Source organism: Hylobates moloch, unplaced genomic scaffold (assembly GCF_009828535.3).
Source record: "Hylobates moloch isolate HMO894 unplaced genomic scaffold, HMol_V3 SCAFFOLD_21, whole genome shotgun sequence".
Lineage (NCBI taxonomy): Eukaryota > Metazoa > Chordata > Mammalia > Primates > Hylobatidae > Hylobates > Hylobates moloch.
Genome location: NW_026652296.1, coordinates 25,343,114 through 25,368,306, shown reverse-complemented (window position 1 = coordinate 25,368,306; position 25,193 = coordinate 25,343,114). Strand labels below are relative to the sequence as shown.

Genomic DNA, 25,193 nt, shown 5'->3' with positions numbered 1-25,193 from the left:
TTTTAGGCACAGTTTTGCTTTTTATCTCATCAATATACATTTAAATCTAACAGTCTAACAGCCTCACACTCCTCAACCCTATCCGAGCCCTCTCCTCTTTTCTCCCACTCTTGCCCAGTCAGCTTCTCATCTGTCCCAAGGACAGGAAGTCACCAGGCACAAATGTGATTTGAGGAGGCAGTGGCTCTCCTGAGAGGTGCTTAGGAGAGTCCAGAGGCTGAGGAGGCCCAGGTGAGGAGAAATGGTGGGCTGAGTCTCATCAGAAAGCACTGTCTCCTGGGACTCAGTCTCATTCAGAGTCTGTCTCCCTGGGCCTGTGCCTGCTGCTGGTCACATCAGGAGACGGGCAGCAATCCTCAGCCAGGGGAAATTGTGGATAAAAGGGGGCCTTTAGCCCAAGTCACACTCAGAGAGCCAGCAAGCTTATTGGAATCCCCTTTCACGCAAGCTGTGTAGATGCTCCTGCCATAGCTTCCTGACCCCTCTGTGATTCCAGGAGTGCAGGAAGGGGCTCTTGGGATGTGCCACCCAGGAAGACAGAGGGCCAGTGCTGCTACCTGCAGCCACACGACTCCACGACCATGTCCTCATACTGTTTATACACCACGTTGTTGGCAGAGTCAATGAAGAGGATGCTGATGGGACTCAGCCGCGTGGGCACACAGCATGTGGGTGGTGTGGACTCGGGGTCCATGGAGTTCATCAGGGTCTGGATGACTGCATGATTCGTGGGCTCCAAGTGGGAGCGCAATGGGAACTCACACAGCCCCTCGCAGTGGAAAGCCTCGTACTCAAGGGGTGCGATGATCCAGTCGTCCCAGCCCATGTCCTTGAAGTTGACATGCAGTGCCTTCCGACTGCAGCGAGCCTTAAGGTTCTTGCTGGGTCGCTTGCCCTGGCGAGTGGCCAGTGGGGCCCGCCGTTTTCGCCGCTGGCTGAACAGGTATTCGTACACAGTCTTATCGTCCTGGCCAGAACGGGCCTTAATCTCATTAAAGAACAGGTCCCGTTTCTTGGTGCGGCCAAACACCAGGAACAGGGCCTTCTCGTGGACCTGCCGGGCGGCACGGTCGAAGCCCAGGCCACGGAGGTCCACGGCCCGGCCCCGTTCCCAGGCCTCCAGCTCCAGGCACAGCTGGGCCGAGTTCTTAAAGTTTCGGAAGAGCTTCCAGATGTCGAACACCTCCCAGCCAGATCCGTCCAGGCCTGGCACAGAGCGCACATCCAGCAAGGCGGCCGGCTGCCGGCCGCTGGGGCAGCTGGACAGCTTCAGCTGGGCAGCCCGCCCGCCTCCGGGGGCCGCTGGCTTGGCCGTGTCCGAGGGCTTCTTCCGCAAGATCCGCAGCTCGGCCCCCAGCAGCCCATCCTTCTCCAGGGCACTAATGTCAAACACGTACCTCTGCTTCCTGACCACGGGACCTCGGTCATCTAGAGAGAACACCCAGAAGTCATTCCCTGCAACCTCACCAAGGGAGCCAGTCACTTCGAGGCTGCAGGGGAAGGCCCCAGCTCTCTCCCCGTCCAGAGAGCTTTCTTTCACCTCTGCCCCATTCTGACAGAAGCCAAGAGCCAAAGCACTGAGAGCCTTTTTGAAAATGAGAGCACTTCCTACATAGCCGACCAAGTAGGGGTGTTCACCTGTAGATGTGGCTGGGGATGATTTGCATGATTCCGGTGTTTGTGTCATTATCTATGTGTTTTCAGAGATTTATCAGCCTTGTAACTGCCTTCTACCTATCTCTCTCCCAGCCATGAGCTAACGTGATGTCTCATTTGTGAGATAGGTGGAGTGCTCATTAAAATTACTCCTGTTGACTGGGCGCAGTGGCTCACACCTGTAATCCCAGCCCTTTGGGAGGCTGAGGTGGGTGGATTGCTTGAGCTCAGGAGTTCAAAACCAGCCTGCACAACATGGTGACACTCTGTCTCTACAAAAAATACAAAAATTAGCCAGGCATGGTGGCGTGCACATGTAGTCCCAGCTACTCAGGAGGCTGAGGTGGGAGGATTGACTGACCCCAGGGAGGTCGAGGCTTCAGTGAGCCATGAATTCACTATTGCACTCCAGCCTGGGCAACAGAGAGAGACCCTGGCTAAAAAACAAACAAACAAACAAACAAACAAACAAACAAAAACACGCTTTTCCAGAGGAGAATCCCAAGGTTCAGAGAAGTTAGATGACTTGCTCAAATTCTCAGCTGCTTCCACCATCCCTTAAAGGAGACCTTAGCGCTCTTGTTTTGCAGATGAGGCACAGAGGTGGGGAGTGACTTGACTAAGGTCACACAGCAAGTTAATGACAAAGCTGGTCCATACTGACCTACAGCCCAAGTTTCCTGGCTTCCCAGCGCAAGGATTTTGTTGCCTGTGTGTCTTACTTTCCTGAGTGTGTGCCTGTGTTAAGTTCTATGTGTGTGTGTGATTCGGTTCATGTGTGAATATGAAAGAGTATACATTAATGACGCATTACATGTATAAATGATTGGGCTTGTGTGACTATTTGAAGAGCACATACATGTATGTATGTACATGATCGCTCTTGTGTGTGTATGTAAGAAGGTGTGTGTGCACATGTGTATGTGTGTGATTCAGCATGCATGTATGTGTGTGATTCAGCATGTGTGTACATGTGTGATTCAGCACGTGTGTATGTGTGTGAGTCAGCATGTGTGTACATGTGTGATTCAGCACGTGTGTATAAACATAGGGCTATGTATGTGTATGTAAGAAGCTCAGTAGTATCTCCGAATCAGCATGCCCTCCTTCCTAAATACCAATTTGCCATTGGGGAGCTTTCATATATTGCTCTAGAAGGTGACTAATTAGGCCTTTAAACTCCCCATCTCCCCCTCTCCAAGCTCCCTTAGTGCTGGGGGGCACAAGGACTTATTTTATGAGCCCCCAAGGGGTCACAGCTTTCCCTGGCTGGGCAGGCAGCCAGACCACCTCCCCCACCTCAGCCAGACCTGCTGCCTCCGTGCCTCCCCCGCCCCCTGGCAGCCCCCGCCAGGCCAGCTCTAATGAGGAGCCTCTCCCACCCTCTGACCCCTCCCCCACCCTGCCAGCCTAGGACCAGAGCAAATGAGCTGCAGGCAACTTGAGCGACCAACAGCCCACCTCCCTCTTCACACTAGGAAGAAACTGAGGCCCTGAGAGGGGGAGGGACTTGCTTAGATCACACAGCAAGTGGAGAGGAAAAACTGCAACAGTAACATTAGGTGGGCAGAGAGAGACAGAGGGGAGCAGGTAGTCTCTGGGGTTAATGAGGAGAATGAGGCATGTTCAGGACAGGACCTGAAGTTTTCATGTTGGAAGGGCTCTCAGAAGCCACCCTGTCCAACCCCATATAGGTGTACAGATGGGAAAACGGAGACCCCAAGTGAGAAGGAGCTTTCCCAAGGTCACACTGCTAGTTAGACCCTAGGTCTGCTCCCTCCCCATATATCTGAACATCATTCCATGACTCCAAGATGCCCCATTTACTGTGTGCACCTCTCTTGCCTCCTCTATCCCTTTGCCTGAGGGCAAAGTTGCAGAAGCATGGGGACCTCAAGATTCATTTCTTTCTCTGCCATCTGAGACCACCTACAAACCCCTGGAGCTTGGAAAGTTCGGCCAGCCCAGTAGGTACAGATGCACAACTGAGTAATCAAGTCTTGGAATCTGGTCTCCAACTCTGCCACCAACTGGCAGGTCTTGTCTCCTCTCTAGGCTTTAGTGCCCACTCTGCACCTTGCAAGCGTTGGACCTGGTGATTCCTAGGTGCCCTCCAGCCCTGATGTGTGGGCAGCCTGGGATCTGCTATGTGTGAGATATGTGTGAGTGTCCCCAGACACCCACCCTGGGCCAAATGCACACAGTGTCTCCCACCAGGGCAGTGCCAGGGCTTTGAAAGCCCCTCCATTCATGCAGATGCCCCTCCCTCTGAGCCGTGCCCCTGCCACCCCGCCCCCTCACCTTGCCCTTTGTCAATAAAGCTGGTGATGGTGTTGGCCAGGCCAGCCTCCAACTTCACGCTGCTGTTGCCTCCCTTTCTGTCAGCATCGGACAGCGTCCTGTACAGAGAGAGCATGTACTCGTGGGGTGTGATGGGGGGCGGGCGAAACGGCTCCTTGGGCTCTCGCGGGGGCCCAGGCTCCCTGGCCTTCTTCAGCAGGAAGGAGCTGGGGACAGATCCTGCTTTTGGGGGTGCCTTGCCACCGGGAAGCTGTCCTTTTGGGGTCACAGTCCGGGCTGTAGCCTGCCTTGTTTGGGGAGGGTGTCCTGGCTTGGGTTCAGGGCCACCCGGTCTGGGGGGCTTTTTGGGTTCATCCTTCTTGGGCTGTGTCAGGCCTCCTGTCTGCCCGGTGCCTCCCTTTGCCCTGGCATTGGCATTGGAGGCCCCCCCACCATAGCTGTGACCCCCTGGCCTGAAGACGTTCCGGGCCAGGGGGGGCCTCTCCTTGGCCTCTGCTTTGGCCAATCCTGGCCTGGTCCCCTGGGGTCTCTGGCCCAAGTCAGGGGCACCCAACACAGTGCAGATGAATTCCAGGTCCAGCCAAGCCAGGTACCAAAGCAAGAAAGTGAGGAGTTTGGGGAGTCTCATCCTCTGGCCAGCCGCTGAATGACACCAGAGAGAACAGCGGCAGCAGCGAAGGTGCCTCTGGTTTGGCAGGAAAAACCATGAAAGGAGTGGACTTTCAAAAGCAGCGGCAGCAGCAGTAGCAGCAGAAGGAAAGGCTTTCTCCTCAGTCTGAGACTCTTGAAGTCTGCCGGGTGTGTGTTTGTATCCAGTCCCATAGTGGAAATGCTCTCGTATCCAGACGTGCACCGTCTCCAGTCAGCAGCTGAAAATAACTCGTTCTTGAAAGGAGAAAGCCGACCGCCCCCTTTCTCCTGCACAACTGACTGAGGGCTTGAAGGAGGCTTGTATAAGGCTGAGGGATTTTTCCAAGAAGGAAGAATGGCGTAATGCTGCCTGTGTGCTCCAGTTTTTTTTTCCTCCTAGTTTTGAATCCTTTCCAGTGAAAATACTTCACACACACACACATACACACACACACACACACACACACACTCACAGGCCTGCAGGTGCTCAGAAAAATCTTTTACAAACCTGAACTCAGGAATTGGAAACGGAATTCCAACCCAAACCAATTTAATTACTCTCTGATGTCATGCTGTCTAAACTCATTTAAGTGCGATATATTTATGTGAAAAAAATCACCGCTGCCCTTTCGAGGCCATGGCTCACGGGGGCTCTTGGCACAGAGCCCCGCAGCGGGACTCTAGGCTTAGGGGGCCTCCCCCTCCAACGGAGCAGACTCAGGGGTCTTCACCTCCACCTCATGGAGCAGCCCACCCCACCTTCCCGAGGAGAGATGCTGAAGAATGAGCTCAAAGATCTTAAGCCCCAGAAGCATGGGGAGTGTGGGTTTGTAGTTAAGTCCTTAGAATGTTTTTAAAGCAGTTTCAACTCCTGCGTCTAGTCTGGGACCTGATTTGTTGTGTGTGTGTGTGTGTGTTTATGTGTGTCTGTGTGTGTGTGTGTGCCTGTGTGTGTGTATTGGGAGTAGAGACAGCACAGATGGCAGCATTTACCCACATTTTCTTTTATTTTAATAAACTTGTGGTGACCCAGAGACTGAAAAATATCAGTGCCCGCTACACCCCCTCCCTACCCCTAAACGCCATTGACTGAGTGTATATTCTTCAGGGTTGGGGGCACTGCCGCCCTTAAGTCCACTCCTTGGATGGCAGCAGGTCCAGGGTGTACCCCACCACCACCCCGGCAAAGACATCCTCTGAGTTTTCTTAGAAGAGACTGGCTGAGTCTGGGGCAGCAGCGGCCCCTACAGGAGGCTGGAAAAGCCATTTCCCATGTGATGCTTTTTTTTTTTTTTTTTTAATTGAGACGGAGTCTCGCTCTGCCATCCAGGCTGGAGTGCAGTGGCATGATCTCGGCTCACTGCAACCTCTGCCTCCCAGGTTCACGCCATTCTCCTGCCTCAGCCTCCCGAGTAGCTGGGACTACAGGCCCCTGCCACCACGCCTGGCTGACTTTTTATGTTTGTAGTAGAGACGGGGTTTCACCATGTTAGCCAGGATGGTCTCAATCTCCTGACCTCGTGATCCGCCTGCCTCGGCCTCCCAAAGTGCTGGGATGACAGGCGTGAGCCACCGCGCCCGGCACAATTTCCCACATGATGCTTTTCTGGTAGATCTGGAAGGTCTGAATTCCAGCTGAACTCAAGGGTTTCTTAAAGTGCCTCATTGAAGTATGGAAGCTCCCTTCCTCTGGGGAACCTGTGCCGTAGAGCCTCTGGGCAACTTAACACGGGGTCAGCGGGGAAAGTTGTTCGCTTCACCTGAAATATCCTCCTCTCTCTCTCCCACAACTGGAGGAAGCACTCCACATCCTGAGAAGTTCAGCTGAAAATTTACCTCCTTCGAGAAGCCTTTCCTGGTCCCCAGACAGAGCCAATTACCCCTTCTGTACATTTCTCTACAACAACACTTGTCACGCTGTAAGAAGGGTGGCAGGGGAGAAGCAATAGTCAGGTAGGCTTCCTTCTTTTCTTTTTCTTTTTTTTTTTCGAGACAGAGTCTCGCTCTGTCACCTAGGCTGGAGTGCAGTGGCACGATCTTGGCTCACTGTAACCTCCGCCTCCTGGGTTCAAACGATTCTCCTGCCTCAGCCTCCCGAGTAGCTGGGACTACAGGTGCACACCACCATGCCTATCTATTTTTTGTACTTTTAGCAGAGATGGAGTTTCACCATGTTGGCCAGTCTGGTCTCGAGCTCCTGACCTCAAGTGATCCACCCACCTTGGCCTCTCAAAGTGCTGGGATTGCAGGCATCTCTACTAAAAATACAAAAAAATTAGCCGGGTGTGGAGGTAAAGGTTGCAGTGAGCTGAGATCGCACCACTGCACTCCAGCCTAGGTGACAGAGCTAGAGTCCATCACACGCACACAAAATAAGTAAATAAATAAATAAATAATATTAATAAAATAAAAAAATTAAAAACAGACTTGTTCCCACTGAACCAGTCCTCTCTGGCGTCCCTCCCTTCACTCCCTCCTCACCACCTCCGTCACTGCCCTGTCCTCCTCATTGCTTGCCTCGCTATGATTCTCCCCTATAACTGGCTTCTAGGCCTCCAGGCTCTCTCTGGTTCAACTCTCCCTCTACTAAAAGCTACCCATCAAATAAGTGCCAACCCACGTGCCACTTCCTCCATGAAGCCTTCTTGCATCCTCCAGAAAATGCATACTCCCCCCTGAGCTGCAATCACACATTTTCTGTGCTTTTTTACATTTTTTGGCAGTTGAAAGTTTATTCAGCCTCTGCCTCTGCCCCCTATCCCAACACAGTTTGTTTCTTCCACTCTGTATTTTTTCATATTTTAAAATCATAACTTAATTCCTTACAACTCTAATAATTTATTTACATACCTGTCTCTCCCATTAGATCATGACTAGACTGTACCATATTTATCTTTGAATTATACCCAGTGCTTGGCACAGGGCCCAGCATACAGCAGCTCTCACTACGTGTTATATGAGTAAATGAATCTCTAACTGGCCCTTATTTACAAAAATCATCATTTTCTACTTTGAGGTGTAGTTATTTGTGGACATAACCTGCCTTTCCCATTAGACTCTAAGTTCCTTGAAGGGAAGAATTGTTTTGCCACTTCTTAAGCATTTTGTAAGCTCAGAGAGTGAATAAATGAATGAGTTGAACAACCACAATGTCTCTGTACGTGGCTTGATAAAGAGCAAGGATTCTGGAGACAAATAGACCTGGTTTTGAATCTTAGTTCTGCTATTTATGCATTGTGTGATCTGGGGAAGCCTCTAAACCTCTCTGAAACTCTAAACAGGGATAATGATAGTGCTTACCTCACAGGACTCTTGTTGGAGATTCAATGAAATAAACTGCGGCCAGGCGCGGTGGCTCACGCCTGTAATCCCAGCACTTTGGGAGGCCGATGCAGGCGGATCACGAGGTCAGGAGATCGAGACCATCCTGGCTAACACGGTGAAACCCTGTCTCTACTAAAAATAAATAAATAAATAAAAGTAAACTGCATAAAGTGATCAACTATTAATGGCAATTGTTAATAATAGCTTTTTTTTTTTTTTTTTAGATAGAGTCTCGCTCCGTCACCCAGGCTGGAGTACAGTGGCCTGATCTTGGCTCACTGCAACCTTCACCTCCTGGGTTCAAGTGATTCTCCTGCCTCAGCCTCTCAAGTAGCTGGGACTACAGGTGCGTGCCACCACGCCCAGCTAATTTTTGTATTTTTAGTAGAGATGGGGTTTCACCGTGGTAGCCAGGATGGTCTCCATCTCCTGACCTCGTGATCTGCCTGCCTCAGCCTCCCAAAGTGCTGGGATTACAGGCATGAGCCACCACACCCGGCCAATAATAGCTATTTTTTTTAAAGCACTTATTCCAGTCAACTAGACTCTGGGTTTTGTACTCCATTGCATTTATGTGTTATTTATCTTCATGACAATGCTATGAAGGTAGCGGTTTTCATTGTTGTTTTTTGAGACAGGGTCTTACCTGTTGCCCAGGTTGGAGTGCAATGGCGTGATCATGGGGCTCGGGTGATCCTCCCACCTCAGCCTCCCAAGTAGCTAGGACTACAGGTGCACACCACGATGCCCAGCTAATTTTTGTATTTTTTGTAGAGACAGGGTTCGCCATGTTGCCCAGGCTCGTCTCAAATTTCTGGGCTCAAGTGATCTGCCCGCCTTGGCTTCCCAAAGTGCTGGGATTACAGGTATGGATCACCACACGTGGCCGAAAGTAACTTTTTTCATTTTTTTAAGATGGAGTCTTGCTCTGTCACCCAGGCTGGAGTGCAGTGGCGCGATCTCAGCTCACTGCAACCCCCACCTTCTGGGTTCAAGGGGTTTTCCTGCTTCAGCCTTCTGAGTAGGTGGGATTACAGATGTGTACCACCACGCCCAGCTAATTTTTGTATTTTTAGTAGAGATGGGGTTTCACCATGTTGGCCAGGCTGGTCCCAACCCCTGACCTCAGGTGATCCACCTGCCTTGGCCTCCCCTAGTGCTGGGATTACAGGCATGAGCCGCCATGCCCAGCCCGAAGGTAACTCTTGATACCTGCCTTTTTTTTTTGAGACAGAGTCTTGCTCTGTCACTTAGGCTAGAGTGAAGAGTGCAGTGGCTCAATCTCAGCTCATTACAACCTCTGCCTGCCAGGTTTAAGTGATTCTCCTGCCTCAGCCTCCCAAGTAGCTGGGACTACCGATGCGCACAAAGACGCCCGGCTAATTTTTTGTATTTTTGTAGAGACGGGGTTTCACCATGTTGGCCAGGCTGGTCTCGAACTCCTGACCTCAAGTGATCTGCCCACCTCGGCCTCCCAAACTGCTGGGATTACAGGCATGAGCCACCACGCCTGGCCCAATACTCTCATTTTAAAGATAAATAAATTTAAGTTCAGAAAGGTTAAATTATTTTTTAAATCTAATTTTGGCTTCAACACATTTTATACCAAAGAAGCCTAATCTGGCCCCTAGAAACACTAGAAGTGATAGGGCACTGGGGAAAGCTACAGTATTCCTTTCAGTCAACATCTCACCCAGTGGGCTGGGACTTTGGGGACATGGAGGAGTCTTGGGGCCAGGGCTATTGTTTGAGGACCAGGGAACTCCCAGAAATGGGCTGGGAGCAGGGAAAGGGGACTCTGAGCTTGGTTAGAAGGTCCTCTCCAGAGAGGAGCCCAGGGTTCCTGCCTGGCTCTCACTATAAAGGTGACTAATCACTTTGGTTCCCTCTGGTAATTGCAACCAGATGCTGCCGCTGGCAGTGCTTCAGTCCCGACATGTTTAATTACTGGGACACAGCGTCCCTGGGTCCCCCGTGTCCCCCAACCTCCCCCTCTCCTGTCAGCAATATTAATGTCAAACTTGAGGTAGAGGATGGGAGCCTTGGGAAGCCACTGACATGGAAGTAATCTCTGCAGCCCCTTCTGCCATGTGGAGCCTTTTGCTTTTATAGTTCCCCATCCATTGTCTCATTGCTGTTCTATAAACCATCTTTATAAAGTCAGTAGGCCAGATTATTATTATTTTATTATTATTATTATTTTTGGAGATGGAGTCTAGTTCTGTTGCCCAGGCTGGAGTGCAATGGCATGATATCGGCTCACTGCAACCTCTGCCTCCCAGTTTCGAGCGATTCTCCTGTCTCAGCCTCCCAAGCAGCTGGGACTACAGGCACGTGCCACCACCCCAGGCTAATTTTTGTATTTTTAGTAGAGACAGGGTTTCACCATGCTGGCCAGGCTGGTCTCGAACTCCTGACCTCAAATGATCCGCCTACCTCAGCCTCCCAAAGTGCTGGGATTACAGGCGTGAGCCACTGTGCCCGGCCGGCCAGATTATTATTATCCCTTTTTTATTATGTCTCCAGATGAGTAAACAGTGAACTGAGTGATAATAATAATAATCCCTTTTTCAAGTACTTGTCAGTTTTCAAAATGGCTTCCCATTCATGATGCTATCCGAACCTCCCGAGATCTCTCTGGGAGTCAGTCCTGCACAGCACAGAGGCTGAGAGAACAGGTGCTGGGACTAGACAACGCAGTGTTCCAGTTCTGCCATTTGCCAGTTGGGTGACGTTGGGGATTCATTTCGTTATCTACTTAACTATTCAGCAAATACTTATTGGGTGCCTGCCATGGGATGGGCCCCAGGTCTGAGTTCTGGGTATCTAGCCGTGGACAAGACAAACCAAGTGGTTTGTCTGAAATTTCTCTTATGCGTTTGTTTGTCTCTTCTCACATTCTGGTGGAAGAGACAGACAAACAAACACATAAGAGAATGCTAAGTGCTGTGAAGAAAAATTAAGCAGGGTCAAAGAGGTGTCTATTTTAGAAAGGAATGCCCTTTGACGGGGTGATGTTTGGGCAGAGACCCAGATGTAGTGAGAAAACGAGCCATGGCCGGGCACGGTGGCTCACGCCTGTAATCCCAGCACTTTGGGAGGCCAAGGTGGGCAGATTACAAGGTCAGGAGATCGAGACCATCCTGGCTAACACAGTGAAACCCCGTCTCTACTAAAATACAAAAAATTAGCCGGGCGTGGTGGCGGGCGCCTGTGGTCCCAGCTACTCGGGAGGCTGAGGCAGGAGAATGGCGTGAACCCGGGAGGCAGAGCTTGCAGTGAGCCAAGATTGCGCCACTGCACTCCAGCCTGGGCGACAGAGCAAGACTCTGTCTCAAAAAAATGAGCTACACTGAAGTCTGGAGGACAAGCATTCCAGGTGGAGGGAACAGCAGTTGCAAAGGCCCTGAGGTAGGAATGCACTGGGTACATCTGAGGTAAGGAGGAGCTGGTGTGGCTGAAGCAGAGTGAGCAAAGGGGGCAATGGCAGGAGGTGAGGTCAGATCATGCCAGAACCACATCATGTATGGCCTTATAAGCCCTGGAAAGGGAGCTGGATTTTCTTTTCTTTTTCGACAAATCTTCTGTTTCCCATCTGGTTCAAGGCCCCCTCACTCACTCAATTGCCTTCTGGTTTCAAGGTTCCCTTGCCATAGAGACGGGGTTTCACCATGTTGGCCAGGCTGGTCTCGAACTCCTGACCTCATGATCTGCTCACCTCGGCCTCCCAAAGTGCTGGGATTACAGGCATGGGCCACCGCGCCCCGCCTAATTTTTGTATTTTTAGTAGGGATGGGGTTTCACCATATTGGTCAGGCTGGGCTGTTCTCAAACTCCTGACTTCAGGTGATCCACCTGCCTCAGCCTCCCAAAGTGCTGGGATTATAGGTGTGAGCCACCATGCCTGGCCTGGATTTTACTTTTAGTGCACTGGGAACCCAGTGGGATGTTTTAAGCAGGAGAGTAGTGACATAATGATTAAGAGCTAAGCCACTCACCTTCAAATCCTGGCTCCCCCCATTTATCAGCTATGTAATCTCAAGCAAATTATTTCATCTCTCCCTGCCTCAGTTTCCTCATGTATAAAATGGGAATAATGATGACATACCTCGCTGGGCAAACCGGTAAAAACATACTTGGCTCACACCTATAATCTCAGCACTTTGGGAGTCTGAGATGGGAGGATTGCTTGAGCCCAGTAGTTCAAGACCAGCCTGGGCAACATAGCAAGACCTGTCTCTATAAAAATAAAAAACAGGCTGGGTGCGGTGGCTCACGCCTGTAATCCTAGCACTTTGGGAGGTGGAGGCGGGGCAGATCACGAATTCAGAAGTTCAAGACCAGGCTGGCCAAAATGGTGAAACCCTGACTCTACTAAAAATACAAAAATTAGCTGGGCGTGGTGGCGGGCGCCTGTAATCCCAGCTACTCGGGAGGCTGAGGCAGGAGAATCATTTGAACCCGGGAGGCAGAGGTTGCAATAAGCTGAGATCGCATCATTGCACTCCAGTCTGGGCGACAGGGTGAGACTCCACCTCAGAAAATAAAAAAATAGGTTGGGCATGGTGGCTCATGCCTGTAATCCTAGCACTTTGGGAGGCTGAGGCGGGCAGATCACCTGAGGTTGTGAGTTCGAGACCAGCCTGACCAACATGGAGAAACCTCCATCTCTACTAAAAATACAAAATTAGCCGGGTGTGGTGGTGCATTCCTGTAATCCCACTACTCGGGAGGCTGAGGCAGGAGAATTGCTTGAACCCAGGAGGCGGAGGTTGCAGTGAGCTGAGATCGCGCCATGGCACTCCAGCGTGGGCAACAAGAGCGAAACTCTGTCTCAAAAAATAATAATAAAAATAAATAAAAATAAAACAATAAAATAAAATAAGCCAGGTGCGGTGGCTCACACCTGTAATCCCAGTACTTCGGGAGGCTGAGGCAGGCAGATTACCTGAGGTCAGGAGCTTGAGACCAGCCTGGCCAACAAGGTGAAACCCCATCTCTACTAAAAATACAAAAAAATTAGCTGAATGTGGTGGCAGGCACCTGTAATCCCAGCTACTCAGGAGGCTGAGAAAGGAGAATTGCTTGAACCCAGGAGGCGGAGGTTGCAGTGAGCTGAGATCCAGCCACTGCACTCCAGCCTGGGCAACAAGAGCGAAACTCCATCTCAAAAACAACAAAAACTTGTATTACAGAGTGGTTATAAGAATTAATGTGTTTATGTATGTAAAGCACCTTTCAATGACCAAAATACAGTATGTGCTTCATAAATTATAGTTTTATTTATTGCTTTTTTTTTTGAGACAGGGTCTCACTGTGTCACCCAGGCTGGAGTGCAGTGGTGCAATCTCGGCTCACTGCAGCCTCGAACTCCTGAGCTCAAGCGATCCTCCCTTCTCAGCCTCCTGAGTAGTTGGGACTACAGGTGCAAGCCACTGCACCTGGCTAATCATAAATTACAGTTTTGTTTTGTTTTCTTTTTTAAAAAAGATTCCACTGTTAATATTGTCCTTGTTTCATAAATGAGGAAATTAAGTCTCTGAGTAGTTAAGTGACTGGCACAAGTTCACATAGCTAAAGACAACAGAGCTGGAATTCAACCCAAGCCCCTAATTCTGAATCCAGTGCCCTTCCCACGTAAAGAGAGGACTGACCACCCTACAGGTTAGGAGCTGGCAGGGAGGAAAGCCCAGAGTCCCTTCCCTTTTCATCTGTGCTCCTTCTAATCTGTGGGGCCTGCCTGTCCCAACCCCTGAGAACCCTGAGAACCCCAGCAAGAGCAGAGCCTCCTCTGCCTACCCTCACCCGCGCCACAAACCTGGTTTCTTTTCTTTTCCTTTTTTTTATTATTATTATACTTTAAGTTCTAGGGTACATGTGCACAACGTGCAGGTTTATTACATATGTACACGTGTGCCATGTTGGTGTGCTGCACCCATTAACGCGTCATTTACATTAGGTATATCTCCTAATGCTATCCCTCCCCCCTCCCCCCACCCCACAACAGGCCCCGGTGTGTGATGTTCCCCACCCTGTGTCCAAGTGTTCCTATTGTTCAATTCCCGCGTGTTCTCACTGATAGGTGGGAATTTAACAATGAAAACCTGGTTTCTTTTCTAAACCCCGCAGCAGCGGCCACTGCTCAGGACGCGCTCTCAACGGCTCCCCCTGCTGGGCTACTCGGGAGCTGCACCTTGCTAGAGTTGAGTCTCTGGGCCTTCTGTCCGTAAGTCAATCAAATTCCTTCCCTGGGCTGCAAATACCTGTACTACAATCTGAAGCTGGAAATTGTATGTGAGTGTTGCGTGTGTCTGTCTGTTGTGGGTAGAGGGGTATGAATAAAATAACCACATATTTTACATATTTATTCTAGAAAATATTTTTATTTTTAAAATAATTCTAAAACTTTTAAAAAGTCATACATATTAGGAAGAAAAGTAATATGAATTCATGATTTTAAAAATTCAAACAGTAGAAAAGAATGCAAAAGAAAACATATTCCTCCCACCCCAGACCCTAGGTCTTTCAGTACTCCCCAGAAGCAACAACTCTGATCAGTCTCCTAGATGACTTTCCACACAATATAGTAACATAAGCTTTTTAAAAACTTTATTAGGCGGGGCGCGGTGGCTCATGCCTGTAATCTCAGCACTTTGGGAGGCTGAGGCGGGAAGACTGCCTGAGCCTAGGAGTTCGAGATCAGTCTGAGCAACATGGCACGAGCCCGTCTCTATAAAATAAAAAAAATTTTTTAAACACCTTTTTATCGATGCATGATATTCAGACCAAATATATTTGATTATAAAATTAAATCATGTTCATTGTAAAAACATTCAAATAATACCAAAGTTTATAAAGTTAAAAGAGAAAGTGCCCTTCTCCCCTCACACCCCAATCTCTCTAATCACAGGAAACCTCTCTAATCACTGGAAACCTTGTTGTCATTCTTGAGCTCAGAAATCTCAGATCCTTGCTGGACTCCTCCACTCCTCCTTCCCTCCATCTAATTCTAATTCCCACTTTGTGTATAAGAACCCTAGCTGGTAAGTATTATTATCCCCATATTGCAGCTGAGGAATTTGAGGCTCAGAGAGGGAAAGAGGGTTGCTCAAGAACATAAGGCAAGCTGGACGTGGTGGCGCACATCTGTAGTCCCAGCTACGGGACTTTTTTTTTTTTTTTTTTTTTTTTTTTTTTTTTTTTTTTTTGAGACAGAGTCTCGCTCTGTTGCCCAGGCTGGAGTGCAGCGGCGCAGTCTCAGCTCACTGCAAGCTCTGCCTCCCAGGTTCACGCCATTCTCCTGCCTCAGCCTCTCCGAGTAGCTGGGACTACAGGCGCCCGCCACCACGCCCGGCTAATTTTTTGTATTTTTAGTAGAGACGTGGTTTCACCATGGTCTCGATCTCCTGACCTCGTGATCCGCCCGCCTCGGCCCCCCAAAGTGCTGGGATTACAAGTGTGAGCCACCACGCCCGGCCTTTTTTAAAGAATATAGTTAAGGGCCCCCCCACCCCACTTTTTTTTTCACCCAGGCTGGAGTGCAGTGGGGCAATCTTGGCTCACTGTAACCTCCTCCTCACAGGTTCAAGCGATTCTTGTGCCTCAGCCTTCTGAGTAGCTGGGATCACAGGTGCGCGACACCAGGCCCGGCTAATTTTTGTATTTTTAGTAGAGACAGGGTTTTGCCATGTTGGCCAGGCTGGTCTCAAACTTCTGGCTTCAAATGATCCACTTGCCTCCACCTCCCAAAGTGCTGGGATTACAGGAATGAGCCATCACGCCTGACCAAGGGCCCATTTTTGAGGAAGGAGAGGACCTGGTCCTGTGGGAACTGTGAGTGAACATCCTTTATTGCCCAAGCCCTGAGTGATAGTGAAAAGATGTCATCCACTTCAAGAATCTCAAGCTTGGGTAGGCTGGTCACTTTGAGCCTGACTTGGTCAGTGAGAGGGGGCTAGGACTGGAATAAGAACTGCCTACTGAGGCAGGGTCAGGACCAGGGAGAAAATATCCAGCTGACAAAGGGAATCCAACTAGGGAGACTGACACAATTTAACCAAATGGTGGCATCAGCAAGAGGAGTGTCCGGCATTCCTAACATATCCCATGCTCTAGCACGCTGCTGTGCCTTTGCACATGCTGCTTGGAATCCCCGCCACCACCCGACCCCACCCTGCCACTTTGCTTAGCATTTTTTTTTGAGATGGGTTCTTGCTATGCTGCCCAGACTGGTCTCAAACTCCTAAGCTCAAGAGGTTCTTCTGACTCAGCCTCCTGAGTGGGTGAGACTACAGCCACATGCCACCATGCCTGGCTTGTCTACTTAGCATTTTTTTTTTTTTTTGAAACAGGGTCTTGCTCTGTTGCCCAGGTGGGAGTGCAGTGGCTTCAACACAGCTCACTGCAGTCTCGACCTCCTGGGCTCAAGCGATCCTTCCTACCTCAGCTTCCGGAATAGGTGGGACTACAGTAGTGCACCACCACACCTGGCTAATTTTAGCGTTTTTATCCTTCACAAACAAGTCATAGTGGCCTGATGCTGTGCAGCCAGCTGCTCCCTCTTTATAGAACTTACTACTGTGTGTGAACTATTTCTTTACTTGCTTGCCCACCATGTGAGTTTGTGAACAGAGGCTCTGAACAGAGATCATTTATTATTGTTCTTTGGGTCCTTCCCAGTGTATAACTCAACTTTTGGCACATAGTAGGTGCTCAATCGATATTTTAAAACTAATGAATGAAGGGAACTTCAGCCCAGCAGCTCAAGCCTATAATTCCAGCACTTTGGGAGGCTAAAGTAGGAACATGGCTTGACACCAGGAGTTCAAGACCAACCTGGACAACACAGTGAGTCCCCATCTCTACAAAAAATTTTTTAAACAAATTAGGCAGGACTGGTGGCACAGGCCTATAGTCTTAGCTACTCAGGAGGCTGAGCCAGGAGGATCGCTTGAGCCCAGGAGGTTGAGACTGCAGTGAGCTATGATCAAACCACTGCACTCCAACCTGAGTGAAAGAGAAAGACCCTGTCTCTTAAAAAAAAAAAAAAAAGAATGGGCCAGGCGTGGTGGCTCATGCCTATAATCCCAGCACTTTGGGAAGCCGAGGCAGGCGGATCACTTGAGGTCAGGAATTCAAGACCAGCCTCACTAACATGGTGAAACCCCATCTCTACTAAAAAAAAAAAAAAAAAAGCTGGGTGTGGTGGTGGTGGGCGCCTATAATCCCAGCTTCTCAGGAGGCTGAGGCACAAGGATCACTTGAACCCGGGAGGCGGAGGTTGCAATGAGCCAAGATCGTGCCACTGCACTCCAGCCTGGGCTACAAAGTGAGACTCTGTTAAAAAAAAAAAAAAAGAACGGACTCAGATGAACAGCAGCAAGAGACTATTGTTTTGGTGCTCCAGACTGTTACCTTGCAGCAAGAAAGAAAGAGGAAAATGGTTGGGTTTTTCCCCTCTATTTTTCCCCCTCTGTCATCCTCAGCTCACTTTAGTCACTCAACATGTCTCCATGTTAACATGGAGAGGAAGATGGGAGTGAGAAAAGTCTTCTTTGAACTAGTGTAATAGCTGGCTTAGTGCTTTCTGGGCTTTGCAGACGTTTATAGCCATCTCTATCCATCATCAAAGCATCATGGGGTGCTTTTATATACTCTTCAGGGGTTCCCTACTGGCCCCTCTCCTGCAGTTCCCTTAGCAAAGGCACCTATTAATGGCCATTTGCCTAACTTCTTGTTCCTGGGGTCCCTTTATACCTCCAGGAAGCCCTACTGAACAGGACCTAATAGCCAGCAGGCTTGTCTCTTCTTGCTAGAGTTCACAGGCAGGAAGCATATCCTGGTCACGATACTCCCTAACTGCAATGGTATGGATTCTGCATCTCAGATTCTCATGAAGCCCCCTCTCCCAGTCACTTGGTTTGAGTGGTTAAAGGTAATGTCCTCAATCCTCCCCAAGGAGGAATGGGGACTCATAGCCAGAAATATCTCCACACAAATTATCTATCCTCCACCTGCAGACCCCTTTATATTGGGATAAGGGATTTAGGAACTTTAAAACAGATTTTAGACTAACAGAAAAAAAAAAATAAAAAATATATATATATATATATATATATATACATATATATGTACAGTGATTCAGCACCTCATTTTGAAATTTCACATGCATATATATATTTTTTTAACTCAGTTAGTCCAGACAGCCTCTTGGCATGGGCTAGGAGGAATATGTATAAATAATGAGCAAGGCTGGGTGTAGGAAAGATCCATATTATAGCCCTCAGAGAGGGTTTGAGTATAAGGCATATTTCTAGAGATGGAATTTAGGATATAAAGGAAGAAACCGTTCCCCTCACCTGGCAGGGACCAGGGTTGATTTTCTTTCAACTGATCCATTGTCTGTCCCTCCAATCCAGCCTCCTTTGAGAACTCCCCAATCTGTTTCATCAGACAGGTCTGAACATGATCAGACTCGAATTGTCTGGTTTAAGTCTTTATAAGACACTTGGGCCCCAAGCCAGGTGATGGGTAGGAACGCTGTACATCTCAAATGCTCCATGCAGTTTGCAGAATGTGTTTGTTTGTTTGTTTTCTGTTTTTTTTCCTTTTTTTTTTTTTTTTTTTTTTTGAGACAGGGTCTTACTCCTGTCACCCAGGCTGAAGTGCAGTAGGGCCATCACGGCTCATTGCAGCCTCGACCTCCTGGGCTCAAGCAATCCTCCCACCACATTTTCTGATTTTTTGTAGAGACAAGGTCTAACTATGTTGCCCAGGCTGGTCTCCAACTCCTGGGCACAAGTGATCCACCTGTCTTGGCCTTCCAAAGTGCTGGGGTTACAGGTGTGAGCCACTGCACCCAGCCATCTGCAGGTTGTGTAAAGACTGATGTGGTGTACTCTTATGCCTACAGAACTAATAGGGCAGGGGTTTCTAATCCCTGGGCCACGGACTATCAGTCAGTGACCTGTTAGGACCCTGGCAGCACAGCAGGAGTTGAGCAGATAAGCGAGCATTACCACCTGAGCTCCACCTCCTGTCAGTTCAGCAGCAGCATTAGATTCTCGTAGGAGGCAAATCCTATTGAGAACTGTGCATGTGAGGGATCTAGGTTACACACTCATGAGAATCTAATGCCTGATGATCTGAGGTGGAAGTCTAATCCCAAAACCATTCCCACCCGCCCCTGCCCATCCCCGCTTCACACACCAGCTAACCCACCTTGGGCTTTGGCTCAGATAATATCCGGTTGTACTACATTATTATGTTTTAATACAATTTCCAACTGGTCCTTACTACATTGTATTATTATTCAATACTAGAACATAATCAATGCTCAATAAATGTCCACTGGGTGAATGAATAAATAAGGGAATGAATCCCCCTTTACAAACATCAAAGATTACCATTTAGTTTGGTATATCTTGGTAGTCTGAAACCTGTTTACTCCTCATAGTCTTTTTCTTTGAGATGGACTTTTGCTCTTGTTGCTCAGGTTGGAGTGCAATGGTGCAATCTCAGCTCACCGCAACCTCCGCCTCCCAGGTTCAAGTGATGCTCCTGCCTCAGCCTTCCGAGTAGCTAGGATTGCAGGCATGCGCCATCACGCCTGGCTAATTTTGCATTTTCAGTAGAGATGGGGTTTCTCCTTGTTGGTCAGGCTGGTATCAAACTCCCAACCTCAGGTGATCCACCCACCTCAGCCTCCCAAAGTGTTGGGATTACAGGTGTGAGCCACCACACCTGGCCGACTCCTCATAGTCTTAAAAAATATTGTCCAGTTTGCTAATGGATGTTATGTCATTAAACTTTGTAACACTAAGGCTGACTTGATTCATTCATTCAATGGATACTTACTTGATACCTACCATGTGTGCAAGACTGTGCTAAATCCCAGGAATAAGTCTCCTATCCACACAAAGCTTAAATTTTGGAGGGAATGTTAATAGGAAAACAAAATAATAAATGGAAAGTGCTATGAAAGAAACAAGACGGCTGGGCGTGGTGGCTCACGCCTGTAATCCCAGCATTCTGGGAGGCCGAGGTGGGCGGATCACAAGGTCAGGAGATCAAGACCATCCTGGCTAACACGGTGAAACCCTGTCTCTACTAAAAATACAAAAAAATTAGCCGGGTGTGGTGGCGGGCACCTGTAGTCCCAGCTACTAGGGAGGCTGAGGCAGGAGAATGGCGTGAACCCAGGAGGTGGAGCTTGCAGTTAGCCGAGATTGGGCCGCTGCACTCCAGCCTGGGCAACATAGCAAGACTCCGTCTCAAAAAGAAAAAAAAAAAAAGAAAAGACACAGAAGACTATCCTAGAAAGTATAGGGTATTACTTTAGATAGCATGGTCGGGGAAGACCTAGTTGAGGAAGTATCATTTAAGCTGGGACCTGAAGGACGGGAAGGTACCAGGTAGGCCAAGAGCTGGGGGAAAAGTGGTCTAGGTAGCTGGCTGAGTGCATGCAAACGCCCTGAGGCAGAAAAGAGCTTGATGTGCATAATATTTAGATTGTTTCATTTCTATTTCAAATATTGTTGCAGTGAACGTTCATGCACAATGCCTGTTGTGGGATTATTTCCCTAGGATGGAATCCCACACCACTGCTTCTTTGCATCGTTTTCTCTGTCTATTGCCTGGAGATGTTCCTTTTCCCCTCTCTAGATAGTTTGCCTTTCAGAATCCGTGTCCTTCCTTCCCCTTTTACTCTCCACTTTCTCTATTTCTCAAATTAGCTATTAAGATCTTTTTTGTGTTCTTACAGGAGAAAGATAAAATACAGCTTTTAAGCATTCCTTTCTCAGGTTACCTTTGGCTGTGGATTAACCTGAAGCCTTGTTGTTTCACTCGAGCTATCCACTCATTCACCCGTTCACTCGGCACTTATTGAGCACCTATTTTGTACCAGGCCTTGTGCTGAGCGCTATAGTCTGATGACCAAATTACAGTCTCTACGCTCAAGCTCACAATCTCATGCAGCGCTTCCTAAAACGTGTTCCCAATGTATCAGAATCACCCTAGGTACTTTCTAAAATGCAGATTCTTGGACTCCACCCCGGTTTACGGATTCTCTGGGGGTGGAATCCAAGAGTCTGCATTTACCAGTTTTGTTTTTAATTCCTACTAAAAATTGAGAACCACTGAGTACAAGAGTGAGGCAGGTAAATGGAGTTTACAACTCTAAGAAAGTGCATTAACAATTTATACACAACGCCGGGTGCGGTGGCTCACGCCTGTAATCCCAGCCCTTTGGGAGGCCGAGGCGGGCGGATCACGAGGTCAAGAGAGATCGAGACCATCCTGGCCAACATGGTGAAATCCTGTCTCTACTAAAAATACAAAAATTAGCCGGGCGTGGTGGCGGGCGCCTGCAGTCCCAGCTACTCGGGAGGCTGAGGCAGGAGAATTACTTGAACCTGGGAGGCAGAGGTTGCGGTGAGCCGAGATCGTGCCACTGCACTCCAGCCTGGCGACAGAGCAAGACTCCATTTCAAAAAAAAAAAAATTTATACACAAAATGCTACGGGCATAACGCATGGGTCCTATAGGGAAGAAAACGTTCTCTAGAAGTCAGGCTTAAGCAGAAGAACTGCAGCTCCGGGACGGATTAAGTCAGGTAAAGGTAACACTATGTGCAGAGACATGCGGACAAAACCGAGTGTTGAGTAAGTAACTCGCCTGTAAGTGTTATGCTGTCTGAAGCTGCTGGGAGCGTCTGAGCAGCAAGGTGAAAAACCCTCAGAAACTGGTCGCGCTGCCAGTATAATCGCTAACCAGTGGCAGCAAGCCCCTTTGTTTCTCGCGCAGTTGTAATTGTTGTCTGGTTTGTAGGTGGAGCTGTGCGCAGGCGCACCTAGAACCAGGTGACCTTGCACATGCGCTATATGTAACACTGACACCAAAAGGGAAATGATTGAGGGCAATTTTTCTTTTCTGCTTCCGAAATGTCCCTTTCGCGAATCCAGAGACCCTGACCGTCCTCATTTCTGGCGAGGGATCTTATAATTCTTAAAATAATACCCCCTTTCCTTCAGGGCCTCTCTAGTAAGTCGGCTGCCAATACCCAACATGGCCGGAGGCCCTGCCTGTAGGGGTGGGCCCCCCAAAGGGCGGGAGTTTGGGGGGCGGGGCCTGGCCCTCTGGCTAGGGGTGGGCTCCGCCCCCGTCCCCGGCCGGGCCTTAGCAGCGGCTGCCGCAGCTCAAGCGCTGAGTAACTAGCCGGGCGTCTGCGGGAGCCGAGCGTGGTGAGGTGGGGCCTCGGGGGCAGGCGGGAGGTGCTCTGGTTAACCGTCCGAGGCCCGGAGACCTGCCCGTCTAGGGCGCATGAGGGAATCCCGTTCGGGCAGCGGCCTCTAGTTACCCGGGGGGAACCCGAGGCCCAGAGAGGGGCTGGGACGCGTCGTTAGGGCCCGGGGCCCGCTTGCCTCAGCTTCCTGCTGCCGCCGGCACTCTAAGCTCCAGTCGGCGCCGAAGGAGAGCTTCCCCGACCCTCACGTCCAGTAGCCCCAATCCCGGGCTGGGACGGCGAGGCGCCGCGCTCTCCCACCCCTCCGCTCCTCGCTCCCTGTGTCCTGGCGGATTTGCACGTGATCTATCCGAAAGCCCGGTCCCACCCGCCACCCGACTCTGGAGCTCTCATTCTTCAGGACCCTGCTGAAGTATCACTTCTCAGCCGCCTTCTCCAGGCGCAGCAGCATTCGCTTCTCGGTTTTTGCACTCGCTGTGCACCGAGTTACTTTCCCTGCCCCTCGTTGACACCGTAAGCTCGTTCGTTAGATGTTATGCCTTGCCTTTTTCATCCCAGGGCCTAGCAGGTGATGATAATAGTCATGGCTTACTGTACGGAATGGTCACAAATTGTCAGGTGCTACTGAATGCATTACACGTAAGGGCCCATTTATTTATTTATTTAGAGATGGAGTTTCGCGCTTGTTGCCCAGGCTGGAGTGCAATGGCGCGATCTCGGCTCACCTCAACCTCCGCTTCCCGGGTTCAAGCGATTCTCCTGCCTCAGCCTCCCAAGTAGCTGGGATTGCAGGCATGCGCCACCATACCCGGCTAATTTTATATTTTTAGTAGAGACGGGGTTTCTCCATGTTGGTCAGGCTGATCTCGAACTCCCGACCTCAGGCGATCCGCCCGCCTCGGCCTCCCAGGCGTGAGCCACCGCGCTCAGCCAAAGGCCTATTTAATCTTCCCAATAATCCTATGGGGTGAGTTCTTTCTATAGCTTCACGTTTTACCCATGAAGAAACTGAGGTATTCATAGAAAAGGTAATTTGCCAGGAGTCCCACAACTAATACGTGGGTGGAGCTGGGAAACTGTCCCCAGGGCATTTGATGACTTGACTAGATTGCCTTTGGGTTTAATGAACGTCTGTTGAATTGATCTTTACTTTGGCCCCGAGAGTTATTGGAGGCTAGGCTTGTGATCAGCATTTTACCGCGAAGGCTTAGAAAGGAGAACTGGTGTTCCCAAATTTATAGAGGTCACAACAAAACCAAGGCTACTGGTACGCCCTCTGTTCCTTTAGTTCTTCTATCTTTCTTTGCTCCTTTTCGATCAGAAAGCTGCAGATCTAGGTGTCATTATCCCTCACTATTTAAAAAGTGCCCCTCACAGAGCTGTGAGTTCGTAGTCCATGCTTTAACTAATGTAGTGTCCATGCTTTAACAGTTAATGTAATGGAGAGAATGTAGAATTTGGAATCAGATTGGGGTTCGGTCATTGCTCTGCCACTGACCAAGCTATAAGTTATATCCCTCCCCCCACCTTTTTTTTTTTTTTCTGAGACCCAGTCTCACTCAGTCACCCAGGCTGGAGTGCAGTGGTGCAATCTCGGTTCACTGCAACATCCTGTCTCCCAGGTTCAGGCGATTCTCCCGCCTCAGCCTCCTGAGTAGCTGGGATTACAGGCGCCCACCACCATGCCTGGCTTTTTTGTATTTCTAGGAGAGATGGGGTTTTGCCATGTTGGCCAAGCTGGTCTCGAACTCCTGGCCTCAAATGGTCTGCCCAACTCAACCTCCCAAAGTGCTGGGATTACAGGTGTGAGCCATCACACCCAGCCAGTTTTTTTGCTTTTTATATAGGTAATAGAGCTGTTAGCATTTTGCAAGACCATTGGTGATAATATGGATCATGTTACCTAATGTCCTATAATAGTCAGTCAGTAATAATGGGCACCTGTTATAAACCAGGCTGTGTTTTAGGTAGGAGCTGGGAATACAGCATTCGATAAAACAATGCTTTTGCACTTGTGGAATTTGCATTTTGGTAAGTATATTACATAAAATTAGATAGGGACAGAAAAAGCATGGTAAGGTAAATAAAAGTACTAGTGTTATGTGGAGAGGTGATAGTATTTTATTTATTTATTTATTTATTTATTTGAGCATCTTGTCCCAGGCTGGAGTGCAGTGGTGTGATCATGGCTCATTGCAGCCTCGAACTCCTTGGCTCAAGCAGCCCTCCCACCTTAGCCTCCCAAGTAGCTGGGACTACAGGTGAATGCCACACAGCCAGCAATTTTTTTTTTTTTTAATAGAGATGGGAAGCTCCCTGTGTTGCCCAGGCTGGTCTTGAACTTCTGGCCTCAAGAGATCCGCCTTGGTGAAACTCTGTCTCTACTAAAAATACAAAAAAAATTAGCTGGTCATGGTGGCACATGCTTGTAATCCCAGCTCCTCGGGAGGCTGAGACATGAGAATTGCCTGAACTGGGGAGGCAGAGGTTGCAGTGAGCTGAGATCATGCCAGTGCACTACAGCCTGGGTAACAGAGCCAGATCCTGTCTCAAAAACAAAACAAAACACTGGATGAGATTACCTTGGAAATTAATGGAGACGGAGAAGAGGTCTGAAGCCTTGGGGTTTCCAAACTTTAGATATTGGGGAGATGAGAAAAGGCAGCAAAGGAGACTGAGTGGGAGAGGCCAGAGGTTGGAGAACAACAGAGAGGCCCCACATGAGATTTAAATAAGGAGCTGCATGCTAATTTGTTTTTTTCAGAATAAGAAACAAATTATCTCTGTACACAAATGTCTATACTGTAGTTTCTTTCTCAGTAAATAAAATGTGTCCTCAAGTATTTTTCTGTTTTTGCTTTAAGTGACAAATTCTATTTAATGCCATTCTGCATCTTAGTCCTTGTAGCATTTATGCCTCTATTCCAAGTTTAGGTGATAATAATGTTGCTTCTCTTTTATTTTATTTTATTTTTTTATTTTTATTTTTTAATTTTTTTTGCACACAAAAACAATAAACATTTTCTAAAAATACATA

At 48.9% G+C, this 25,193-nt stretch overlaps 2 protein-coding genes across 6 annotated transcripts in view; one reads left to right on the top strand and one right to left on the bottom strand.

Annotated features, from left to right (window-relative positions):
- On the bottom strand, positions 1–21,698 carry GDF5 (growth differentiation factor 5). Its single transcript, XM_032142186.2, has 4 exons — positions 21,589–21,698; positions 7,888–8,043; positions 3,958–4,826; positions 1–1,428 (listed from the first exon to the last, which is right to left on the bottom strand). Exons 3-4 carry the CDS (start codon positions 4,583–4,585, stop codon positions 554–556), a joined length of 1,503 nt encoding a protein of 500 aa, XP_031998077.1. The 5' UTR covers positions 4,586–4,826; positions 7,888–8,043; positions 21,589–21,698; the 3' UTR covers positions 1–553.
- A 110-nt stretch (positions 21,699–21,808) lies between these two features.
- The window catches only part of CEP250 (centrosomal protein 250), a 61,262-nt gene continuing 57,877 nt past the window's right edge, over positions 21,809–25,193 (top strand). For 3 of the 5 annotated variants that reach the window (XM_058432780.1, XM_058432781.1, XM_058432777.1), the window contains exon 1: positions 22,080–22,154. The gene's annotated coding sequence lies outside the window, so the exon portion shown is untranslated. Of the gene's footprint in view, positions 21,955–22,079; positions 22,160–25,193 lie in introns of those variants that run through there. The other 2 variants (XM_058432779.1, XM_058432778.1) reach the window with 2 other exon arrangements.

What these genes read in the sequence shown, in the direction of transcription:
- GDF5 (XM_032142186.2), bottom strand. Translation starts at nt 4,585, where the DNA reads ATGAGACTCCCCAAACTCCTCACTTTCTTGCTTTGGTACCTGGCTTGG. An exon ending in CTTTATTGACAAAGGGCAAG is followed by an intron (nt 1,429 to 3,957) that starts GTGAGGGGGCGG and finishes TGTTCTCTCTAG; the next exon opens with ATGACCGAGGTCCCGTGGTC.